Here is a 12,303-nt window from a genome sequence, read left to right on the forward strand (position 1 = left end):
TGTTGGGGGAGAAAGAGAGAGAAAGCAGCCTAGTTTGGGGAGTCGAAGCAGGCACAAAGACCCTGTGATAATCTGTCTGTGTTTCCTGAAGCCAAGAGGATTAAGGAGCCGCGTGCTACTCAGAGGCATCATATGACGACCCCTTGATTCCTGCAGAAAGGCAACATTTTTCAGGCAGAATGTTCACAGTCTAGAGAATGCTTTAGCGCTCAGGTCTTTCCCATCATATCTGAGCCATGGGGCCTTTTGCAAATGATCTCCTGTTTTGGTGTGCCATAAATCAGGTGGCTCAATGCAAAAGAATAGAAGGGTGAGGGCAGTGCTCCTGCAGCTCTGGAATGGCAGCAGAGGTAACTGGCTGCCAACATTCTCTCTTGTTCACAACAATTGAAGGTGCAGGAACCATGCCTTCTTTTTCACCTGGACACCCTATTCCCCAAAGCAGAGAGCGATGCTTTTCAGCACCTCAGCAGGTGGTAGAAGCAGATCCAGATATTGGACTTGTCTTTCTAAGCCAGGATTTTTGTTAGGGGGGCAGGCCTTTTGTTGGGGAGGCAGAACCTCAATTTGCTAGGAATTTTTATTGATTTAGGGGGGACAGCTGCCCCTCCCTGCCCCCCATTGGCTATGCCCATGAAGGCAGCCATAATAGTTATTGAACCTCATTCCAGTGGATTGGGCAAAATGCAAGCTGAACAACTCATCTACAGGTAGGGATGTTGCGTATATAAATCTAGAAATTACAGCATCTTAAATGTGCCTCTAAAAATGGAATAAAAGAGGTGGAGTAGCCTAACTCTTGATGCAAACTAATTTGCTACATGTTAACAATTAAAAGAAGTTTTAGTACGTCTCTTTTTATTTTTAATGCAGAACAAACCTTTGTTAAAATAGCAGTTAAGCAGGTATGATAGTGATGATTATTATGATAGTCCTTGCCTGGCATCTAAAAGCAGGCTGGCTTGTATTTTAATGTTTTGCTGGAAGCCGCCCAGAGTGGCTGGGGAAACCCAGCTAGATGGGCTGGGTATAAATAATAAATCATCATCATCATCATCACCACCATCATCAACATGCCTGCCAGTGTGTGCATCTGACATCAGCATACCCTGTGGTGTGCTGACGTCACATGTGCATATCAGCAGGCAGGCTGACCTCGGACATGCACACTGTCGGGCATACATGCCTACATGGCGTGCACAGCTCTGGCGCACACAAAAATTGTGAGTGCCCTTCATAGGGACTCGGCACCTATGTCTAAAATACATAAGCATTGTCATTAGGAAGCCTTCATTGAGAGATCATTCTACAACTTGGGCACCAAGATGGCTCTTTCTCCAGCTGCCACCCTTGGCATCTCCAACAGGGCAAGCATCAGGAGAAGCGCCTCAGAGGATGAGCCGAACTTCAGAGCAAGTTCATGCAGGAGTGCATGGTCTTTTATGAAAGCGTGCTCCTTTGTTCACCAAGCTAAATTCAAATGGAGAACCAAAATGTCAATGTTCCCTATTTATGCCTTCTACTCCTCCTCCTTTTTTCACAGGATAGTTTTATGCATATTTTTTTCTGTCTGGAAAATGCACAAAATCAGGTCTTTCTCTAAAAGGCATGATTGAGGATCTCCAGACCAGTTTTCTTTAGCAATTTGCAGATTTGCTGCGCTGGGCTCGCTCAGCAACTGCGCCAAGCTCTGTGGGATTTCCTTGCACGCTCCCAGCCTTGCCCAGCCCTCGATTCTCCTCCTTCCACGCAGAAACCCCATGAGACATTATACCAAGCACCCAAGTTCCTGTGTGTGACCAAGGCTTCCACCCTCTGTGCTGCTGGGACATCAAAAGTGATCATGTGCTAGGCAGAAGATGAGATTCTCATAGTAAGTCTCTATACTAACTGGAGCCGAAGGGGGAAGGGGAGTGAGAGTTCTTTGGACGGAGCCCAGGACATGTGATAATCAGATTACAGAAAGTTGAGGGGAGGGGAGGGGGATAGATGGAAGTGAGACTGGATGATGTTCTGGAGAGATGTCGGGAAAATTTCTCAGGGCTCTGAAAGTGTAGGGACAGAAGCTTGTTCCTTGCCAGCTGCTGAACCACTGGACTCTAGGTCTGAATGAAGATGTCTCTCTTTCACGTTGGCATCTTCCTGGGTATTCTGCCCTTCAGTTCTGGCCAGTTCCCTCGGGCATGCGCCAATGCCGACAGCTTGTTGAGCAAGGAATGCTGTCCCATTTGGCCTGGCGATGGTTCCCCTTGCGGGGAGCTGTCAGGTAGGGGATCCTGTCGCGAGATCCTACTTTCAGACGCCCCTCTCGGCCCTCAGTTCCCCTTCTCTGGAGTGGACGACCGGGAAGACTGGCCCGCCGTGTTTTACAACCGGACGTGCCAATGCTCCGGCAACTTCATGGGATTCAGCTGTGCTGACTGCAAGTTCAACTTTGCCGGTCCCAATTGCACAGAGAGGAAGCTGAGGGTGAGGAAAGACATCTTCCAGCTCAGCACCAGGGAAAAGAACCAGTTCCTTGCCTACCTCAACCTAGCCAAGCATACCACCAGCCGGGATTTTGTCATCGCCACCGGAACGTATGCCCAGATGAACAATGGCTCGGCGCCCATGTTCCGAGACATCAATGTGTATGACCTCTTTGTCTGGATGCACTACTACGTCTCTCGGGACACACTCCTTGGAGGCACCAATGTGTGGAGGGATATCGATTTTGCCCACGAGGCTCCGGGGTTCCTTCCGTGGCACCGTCTTTTCCTGCTCATGTGGGAACATGAGATCCAAAAGCTCACTGGGAACGAGAACTTCACCATCCCCTACTGGGACTGGCGAGACGCCCAGAGCTGTGACATCTGTACGGATGAGTACATGGGCGGAAGGCACCCTAGCAACCCAAATTTACTCAGCCCAGCCTCTTTCTTCTCCTCGTGGCAGGTAGGCACAGGGAGGTGGGAATCTGTTTCTGCTGAGTTACACAGGGGAGAAACCGTACCTTTAAGTCTCTTGGTGCACCAGGATGCCATGAACAGCTGTGTTTTTCTGCATATTTGTATGAGCATGTGGAGCTGCCTTAATCTACCTTAGTGGAAGATCATAGCTCACCAGTGAGTTGAGGTGGGAGAGAAGTTAAATTCAGTTTGCATTTAAAAGTGAACTTAATTTAGGTTCGCCAAAGCAATATGCGAACCAAAACGCTGCCATTCGTTGATATTTGCACTGCTCCAAATTTTGCAGGGCAGTTCTCCAGCTCAGTGACGCGTGCAAAAAAATGCACATGCATCAGTAAAGTGTGCACAGAAATGCAAGGATTAGTGAAAGTTGCATACGAAAAATGCATCTTATTAGGGGAAGCTGTAATGCCAAAAAAATAAATAAAAAAGTTGTGCGTTAGGGGAAATTGGGTACAAAAATGTTAGGAGAAATTTGCACTGAAAGGCTGATGAGTTTTCATGACGACTTTGTTTTTCAAATTGCAAACATGTGGAAGTTAAGGCTGGAAAAATGAGAAACTGAAATCGACATATTCAGCCATCCCTAGTGGTAGAGCATTTCTTTGCAAGCAGAATATTCTAGGTTCAATCCCTGGCATCGCAAGATAGGGATTGTGCTCTGAGAGTACCCCCATCTGCAATGCTAGAGTGCCACTTCCTGCTAGTGTAGGACACATTGAACTAGACAGACTATTGGTCTGATGCAGTATAAGGCAGATTTTGATGGTCCTGTATTCTGAGTGGCAAGAGCTCCCCGTCACCATCGGAGGAAGCCACTCAGGTGCCTGGGGTGGCGTGCCCAGGGGCGGGGCGCACTGTGGGGCCTCTGGAGCCTGCCTGCCTCCTCCCACTCAGCCGGGGGGATGCAGCAGGTGGGACAGCGTGGAGCCTGTGCGCACACAAGCTACCACATCACTCCCAAGAGAGACGCATGGCTCGGGCATACTGCAGGCGCTGCGGTGAGTGCCGCCCAACATTTTGTCACCCCCCTCAGTGGTGACACCTGGGGCAGCCTGCACCCCCCTTCCTCTGCCCCTGCTCCCCATCATCTCCATGAAGAAGTCTTCCCCACCAGCACTGATGCACGAGATCCTTCTAACTGGAGACGCCAGTTTCCCAACCGTAGTTCTGCTAGTGACTTACAGCCTATCGAAAATGCAATGTGCTCTCCAAGAAGCAATTGGGGACTATAATGTGTCAAAACGCAAACGACCAAAAGATTAAAGCAGCAGCGAAATCCATTTTGTCAGCTGGTTTACAGTCCAGGCAGCCACAAACACCTGAGTAAACAGACAGCCTGAACGCCAGCAGATAAGTGGCAGCTGATTGGAGGAGAGAGATCAAGTTCTATAAATGTGATTTTACCTAATTCTCTCTGCTTCTGGTGATCAGGCTACGAGTTTATGTAGCCAAAATAGAAACACATGCACAAGGCAGCATTATCCACAGGACTGGGGCAACGCTAAGGATTAAGTAAGTACAAAAAGAAAAGAAAAGAAACCCTACAAAGGTGGAACCCCCCCAAAATAGGCCAATGAGGACTAAGTTACTCAATGGCTATGGCGTGTTAACTGGCTTTGGGGGGGGTGAGATGGGTGGGAGGGGGAATTGGCTGCAATCCTGAAGGGAAGAACTCTACAATGCAACATTTTATTGCAAATCCCACTTGTAGCAGTTTGCTGTCTTTGGTAGCCATTTTGCCTCACCATGAAAGTGAATAAGCCAAAAGTTGATCCTTCAGCAAAGACAGACACTTGGCAAGGTTTAAGAGGGGTTGTAGCATCATATCTGAGGTATAGCCCTGAGCACTCCAATTTGCACTAACCCAAGTGCATATGTAATATCGAGCAATGGGATGTAACCCGGTGTTGTAACTGCCCAGAGACCTGTGGGTATAGGGCAGGATACAAATTTAATTAATAATAATAATTCAGGTGTGCATTATATTGCTTAGGAAGATTCACACACAAACACCACCCACCCACCCACCCACTCCTGTGTGTGTGACCTCAAAACAGGCAGAGGTGGGAGCAGGGCAAGAGGAGCAGGATGAATCCACTAGGCAAACAGGGGGCAAATTTTCCCCAACCCCAGCTCCTTCAAACTTTGACTCAGAGGAACTTAAACCTTCCCACTCTCTCCATTTTTACCCTCACAATAACCCTGTGAGGTAGGTTAGGCTGAGAGATGGTGACTGGCCCAAGATCACCCAGTGAGCTCTGGTCTTCCAAGATGCTAGACCAGGGTTTCCCAAACTTGCTTCTCCAGATGTTTTTGGACTACAATTCCCATCACCCCTAGCTAGCAGGACCAGTGGCCAGGAATAATGGGAACTGTAGTCCCAAAACAACCGGAGAACCAAGTCTGGGAAACCCTGTACTAGCCCAATGTTCTAACTGCTACACCACTTTGTCTCTCAATATTCGGCTCTGTGATGGAATAAGCATGATTTCATTTGTTTTTGCAGGTATGGTCTCTATGTGTGCCACTAGGGTTGCCATAGTTCAAAAAGTTCACTTTTTGAAAGTTTACTTTTTGAAAAATTGTTGTTGAGCGTTGGTTGAACCAATATAAAAAGGTAAAGGGACCCCTGACCATTAGGTCCAGTCGTGACCGACTCTGGGGTTGCGGCGTTCATCTCGCTTTATTGGCCGAGGGAGCCAGCGTGCAGCTTCCGGGTCATGTGGCCAGCATGACTAAGCCACTTCTGGCGAACCAGAGCAGCGCACAGAAACACCGTTTACCTTCCCGCCGGAGCAGTACCTATTTATCTACTTGCACTTTGACGTGCTTTTGAACTGCTAGGTGGGCAGGAGCAGGGACCGAGCAACCGGAGCTCAGCCCGTCGTGGGGATTCGAACCGCCGACCTTCTGATAGGCAAGCCCTAGGCTCTGTGGTTTAACCCACAGCGCCACCCACGTCCCTTTTCTGCTGCTTTTGCCTGTTTTCCCTGACATTTTGCCAGTTTGGCAAAAATCCCCCCCCCCCCCAAACACCATTTTTACACCCAGAAACCCGGACATGTCAGGCATTTTCCTGACATATGGCAAGTCTAATGTGTGCCAAATTGCTTATGGCCATCAAGCTTAAAATGTTTAGAGCTAAAACAGTGGAAACATAAGCACCCATGTTGGCAACTTATTTCTGCAAACAGGAATGGAGGTGGGATTCCTCCCTCCTACTTTCCCCCAGAGCCAAGATTTTAGTAATGAATCAATTAACTCTATACCTTAACAGGCAAGAAAGGAGTCTGAGTATTCTCAAGGGAAATGTCTATTCATTTAGCATCCTTTGTCGCTAGAGAAAGTTTTTGCTTTTTATTATGAAAGATAGTCCCAATTAACCTGTTTGGTAGAGTGCTGAGGATTTTGTTTTGTAAAGTGTGTCATTTTGATTATTGTTTTTTTAAAAATCCATTCTTAGGGCCTCAAGCAATGTGGCAACACTGAAAACAGAACCAACAGTATAAAATATAAAACACTGTCTATTGTGTTGTAGATAAAGCACTGCCTATTGTAGCCAGCTGGGGGGAAATGGTCATAGTACGGCCATTATGACTCCATTAAATCAGAAATGGAGAACCTGTGATCCTCAAAAATCATAGAATGGTAGAGTTGGAAGGGATCCCAAGAGTGATCTGGTCTAACCTCCTGCTGTGCTGTTGGATTCTAACACCCATCAGCCTCAGCTAGCACAGCCAGTGGTGAGGTGTGATGAGGATTACAGTGGTACCTCGGGTTACATACGTTTCAGGTTACAGATGCTTCAGGTTACAGACTCCGCTAACCCAGAAATGGTACCTCAGGTTAAGAACTTTGCTTCAGGATGAGAACAGAAATTGTGCTCCGGTGGCGTGGCAGCAGCGGGAGGCCCTATTAGCTAAAGTGGTGCTTCAGGTTAAGAACAGTTTCAGGTTAAGAACAGACCTCCGGAACGAATTAAGTTCTTAACCTGAGGTACCACTGTATATACCAATATTTGGAGGGTCTACATTCTATGCTGAGAGCCAGTGTGGTGTAGTGGTTAAGAGCAGTAGTCTCGTAATCTGGGGAGCCGGGTTCGCTTCCCCGCTCCTCCATATGCAGCTGCTAGGTGACCTTGGGCCAGTCACACTTCTCTGAAGTCTCTCAGCCCCACTCACCTCACAGAGTGTTTGTTGTGGGGGAGGAAGGGAAAGGAGATTGTTAGCCGCTTTGAGACTCCTTAAAGGGAATGATAAAGCGGGATATCAAATCCAAACTCTTCTTCTTCATCATCATCCAAATAAGGAAGTCTTATGGGGCTTCGGGAAAATGTTTGGGTGAGGATCGGGCAGAAGCCAGTGGTGTGGTAGCACGGTTCCCCTGAGCTCTGGTTGGTTGCATCACTGCTGATTACCGGGTGAGGCTGTGGTGAGGAGAGCACGGTGCAAACGCACTTGCAGAGCCAGTCGGGTGCATTTGCACTGCGCTGACCTTGTAATTTCCTACCCCCCTCTCCTTCGACTGCCCAGTGACGTGACTGACTAGAGTTCTGTTTAGTGGTGCTGCCCCAGCCCATTCCTTTGTGGGCAATCTCAGGGGTGTGTGGTGGTTTGCATGCCAATGGTGCGTGTGGCCAGAGGCAAAAGTGGACGGAGCAAGAGATGCAATTTTCACTTTTGTATAGTAGGCTATGCAGGGGAATCCCTGCTTAAGTGGGAGTTCCATTCCTGGCTGCCCCACACACCCATGGGACACACAGAAGTCCCAGTCCAGTCCGCCTCTCCCTTGGCCTGCTCCCACCCTGTGCCATCATCATGCACGTGACCTCTGGCATATATTCCTCCCCTGCCCTACCCCCTTTTGGCTCCGAAAAAGGTGCATGTGCCAGAGGTCACGTGCATGATGATGACACACATGTCGGGAAGGGACCTGTATTCCAGTCATGCAAATGTCAGAGGCTTAGAAAAAATGTTAATATATTGAGTATATTGGACTCCGCAATGTTTGCATAGAAAGGTACTGTCTATCACAGACAAATGCTGGAGGCTGAATGCTGAGAACGCCTCTTTTGAGGCACGTGGTGTGGCTTTGCCAGGGGTGAATTCCGTTTGGTCTGAAGCAGTTACAGAAATGTTACACTGGGGAAATCCATGATATTTGCAAGTGTCCATGTACTTTTAAAGGGACGCGGGTGGCGCTGTGGGTAAAACCTCAGTGCCTAGGACTTGTCGATCGCATGGTCGGTGGTTCGAATCCCTGTGGCGGGGTGCGCTCCCGTTGTTCGGTCCCAGCACCTGACAACCTAGCAGTTTGAAAGCACCTCCGGGTGCAAGAAGATAAATAGGGACTGCTTACTGGCGGGAAGGTAAACGGCGTTCTGTGTGCTGCGCCGGCTCGCCAGATGCAGCTTGTCACGCTGGCCATGTGACCCGGAAGTCTCTGCGGACAGCGCTGGCTCCCGGCCTCTAGAGTGAGATGAGCGCACAACCCTAGAGTCTGGCAAGACTGGCCCGTACGGGCAGGGGTACCTTTACCTTTACCTTTATGTACTTTTAAGCTATATTCCTGTAGTATGGGGATTAATGGCTGCACAACAAAAAATGGATTTTGTGAGCTCTTATGGTGGCTAAGAGACTTACACTTCAAGCTTGGAAGGATAAACACCCACCATTTTTTATTATTATTATTATTTGCAATGGTCCTCTGACCAAGCTACATTCAAGCATATTTCAAATGGGCATCAATTTTGTGTTGATACCCATGTGTGCAACTGCAGGGCTTATATCAGCTTATATGTCCAATTTAAGATTCCTAAACTGATGGTCACTGTACCCACAATGTGGATTGATGGTCTATTGTTATATTATTTGGTTATTATTGTTGTTATCTATTTCTTTCTTTCTTCTCATCTCGTTTTGTTTCCTTCTTCTTTCTTTCCCTTGATAAATCTGCAAATAAAAAAAAAATTGTTTTTTTAAAAGTGGGGCAATTCTATGGCAAGATCTGCTTAGGATGAGCAGAGGATCTCTAGCTCAGTCGCTGTTAAGTCCCCAACTCTGGGTCAACTGAAGATACACTGGTTTAACTTGTTCACCCTGCATCAGCCTGGGCTGCTGTAAGTCCCTGGCAAAGGGGGAATTCCAGGGGTGTGACACGGATGGGACTCTCAAGAGAAGGCTTAGGCTGGAGCCTAAGCCCATTCAGCTCAGTCATGTGACCTGACAACCTGATTGCATTGGCTTTTTTAGCTGCCGCGTCACACTGTTGGCTCATGTCAAGTTTGTGGTCAACCAAGACTCCTAGATCCTTTTCACCTGGCTTGAGAGCAGTACATGTGAAAAGGATCTAGGAGTCTTGGTTGACCACAAACTTGACATGAACCAACAGTGTGACGCGGCAGCTAAAAAAGCCAATAGCATCTAGATCAAGGGAAGTAATAGTGCCACTGTATTCTGCTCTGGTCAGACCTCACCTGGAGTACTGTGTCCAGTTCTGGGCACCACAGTTCAAGAAGGACACTGACAAACTGGAACGTGTCCAGAGGAGGGCAACCAAAATGGTCAAAGGCCTGGAAACGATGCCTTATGAGGAACGGCTAAGGGAGCTGGGCATGTTTAGCCTGGAGAAGAGGAGGTTAAGGGGTGATATGATAGCCATGTTCAAATATATAAAAGGATGTCATATAGAGGAGGGAGAAAGGTTGTTTTCTGCTGCTCCAGAGAAGCGGACACGGAGCAATGGATCCAAACTACAAGAAAGAAGATTCCACCTAAACATTAGGAAGAACTTCCTGACAGTAAGAGCTGTTCGACAGTGGAATTTGCTGCCAAGGAGTGTGGTGGAGTCTCCTTCTTTGGAGGTCTTTAAGCAGAGGCTTGACAACCATATGTCAGGAGTGCTCTGATGGTGTTTCCTGCTTGGCAGGGGGTTGGACTCGATGGCCCTTGTGGTCTATTCCAACTCTATGATTCTATGATGCAGAACACTATTTTAAAAGGCTTGTTTTCCTTTCGGCAGGCTTAGGCAGGGCAGCAGTTGCCCCATTGTTGAACAGAGTTTTGATCTGGTGCAACTTAATGCCAAGTTAACCTAAACTGATATGCTTTGTGCCAGCTTCTTGTGCATAGGATTGATGACTGAAAAAGCAGGGAGGTAGCTGTGTTGGTCTGCCGTAGTCGAAACAAAATAAAAAAAATAAAAATTAAAAAAATTAGAACTGTGCATGCACACGAAAGTTCATACCAATAACAAACTTAGTTGGTCTCTAAGGTGCTACTGGAAGGAATTTTTTAATTTTGCTTTGAAAAAGCAGGGAACAGGCTCTTCCCAAATGATATAGGATTGATGACTAAAAAAGCAGGAAATGGGTTCTTCCCAAAAGACAACAACAACAACACCAACAGCAGCAGCAACAACAACAACAACAACAACAACAATTTATTATTTATACCCCGCCTATCTGACTGGGTTTCCCCAGCCACTCTGGGCAGCTCCCAACAGAATATGAAAAACAAGATAAAACATCAAACATTTAAAACGTCCCTAAACAGGTTTGCCTTCAGATGTCTTCTAAAAGTCAGATAGTTGTTTATTTCATTGACATCTGATGGGAGGGCGTTTCACAGGGAGGGTGCCACCACCGAGAAGGCCCTCTGCCTGGTTCCCTGTAACCTCACTTCTCGCAGTGAGGGAACTGCCAGAAGGCCCTCGGAGCTGGACCTCAGTGTTTGGGCTGAACGATGGGTGTGGAGACGCTCCTTCAGGTAACTTTCCTTACAAGCATAATAGGGACAGGGGTTCCAAAGAAGATGGCAAAACTATTTATGTATGTGACAAGCGCAGCTAAAATATTATATGCACAGAAACGGAAAGGAGAGCAGGTTCTAGTAAAGGAAGAGTAGCTTTTGAAAGTGATGGGTTATGCAGAAATGGCAAAACTGACAGTGATATTAAGAGATCAAAATGATGAACTTTTTTATATAGAGGAAGGAAGGCCTTTCATGGACTATTTTTTTTTTAAAAAAAACTATAGTCAAATGAAATTGTGGCCAGGATTTGAGATAAAAGAAACAGAAGGGAAATGATAAAATAATTGCAACGGAGATTTTATCTGTTTTGTAATAGATAAAGATATAATGTAGCAGAAAAGGTTTGAGTAGAAACAATGCAGAAATGGAGGTGGGAAGTCAATTTAAGAAGCAATGCAACTATTTGATATTGTCAGAGACTGCCTCCAGGTCCCAGCTCACAGAGGACCAACGCTAGCCAGCGGTAATATACAAAAGTCTTTATTAAAGTACATTATCCATTTTCAAACCCTAGCGTGCGTCTCTACGTCTAGACACTAGACCGGCGAAGCTCCGTCTGAGTCTCCGCCCCCTGTACACCAGCTTAAGACTCTAGCCTTACTCCACCTTTTCCGTCTCTCCTTCCGCCTCTGGGTCCTACCACCCCCCGGGGTCCCTTCCTTCCTGGACGCTTCGGAGGCGGACCCCTCGGACTCTTCCCCCTCCCTTCGGCGGGCTTTAGGACCTGGCCCCCTATCCGAGCTGCTCATTGCGCCACCCTCTTGTACATTTGAACTTGGCGCGCGCGCGCTGCCTCCGACCTTCCTTTTGACCGTTTCCTTGCTCTCTGATGCAGGCGTGGCTAACCCTGACTCATGTCCTTCCGCTGACGGAAAGCTGCCTGATGCCGATGCCTGGGACTCCTCCCCCCTACTGCTCTCCGGTGGGGAAGCTGGTCCCGATTTCCAGCTGCTGCTCTCTGAGTCCCCTCTGGCCCCTCCTTCCTGAGGTGTTCCCTCTGGCAACCCCCTAGCTCTGACCACGGGAGCCCCTTTCTGTGAATCCTCCGATTCGCTGGAGAGACTTAGAGACCTCGGGCGGCTCTCATCGCTCACTTCCCCCTCGGATTCCTCCCCCTCGGTCTCTAATTCCTCCCTTTCCTGTCCCTCTGCTCCTGAGCCCCTGACAGATATGAAGATTATTGCGAAAAAGAATTAATAGAAAATTATGCTATAAATGCAAAAGTGGGGAGCAGGCATTAATGCAGTTCAATGAGACATTTCAGTCAGGCAAAAGCAGTCAAGATGTGCATTGAGCAGAGCAGGTGAGGGTATGGCCTGTTGTTGTTGTTGTTTAGTCGTTTAGTTGTGTCCGACTTTTCGTGACCCCATGGACCAGAGCACGCCAGGCACTTCTGTCTTCCACTGCCTCCCGCAGTTTGGTCAGACTCATGTTGGTAGCTTCGAGAACACTGTCCAACCATCTCGTCCTCTGTCATCCCCTTCTCCTTGTGCCCTCCATCTTTCTCAACATCAGGGTCTTTTCCAGGGAGTCTTCTCTTC

General features: G+C 47.8%; 1 protein-coding gene across 1 annotated transcript in view; it reads left to right on the forward strand.

The window, feature by feature from the left end:
- The first annotated feature begins 1,990 nt into the window (after positions 1-1,990).
- The window catches only part of TYR (tyrosinase), a 57,741-nt gene continuing 47,428 nt past the window's right edge, over positions 1,991-12,303 (forward strand). Inside the window, exon 1 of the mRNA XM_028725594.2 lies at positions 1,991-2,934. Coding sequence (XP_028581427.2) covers positions 2,110-2,934 — 825 coding nt within the window. The 5' untranslated portion in view covers positions 1,991-2,109. The remainder of the gene's footprint in view (positions 2,935-12,303) is intronic.

Source organism: Podarcis muralis, chromosome 4 (assembly GCF_964188315.1).
Source record: "Podarcis muralis chromosome 4, rPodMur119.hap1.1, whole genome shotgun sequence".
NCBI lineage: Eukaryota > Metazoa > Chordata > Lepidosauria > Squamata > Lacertidae > Podarcis > Podarcis muralis.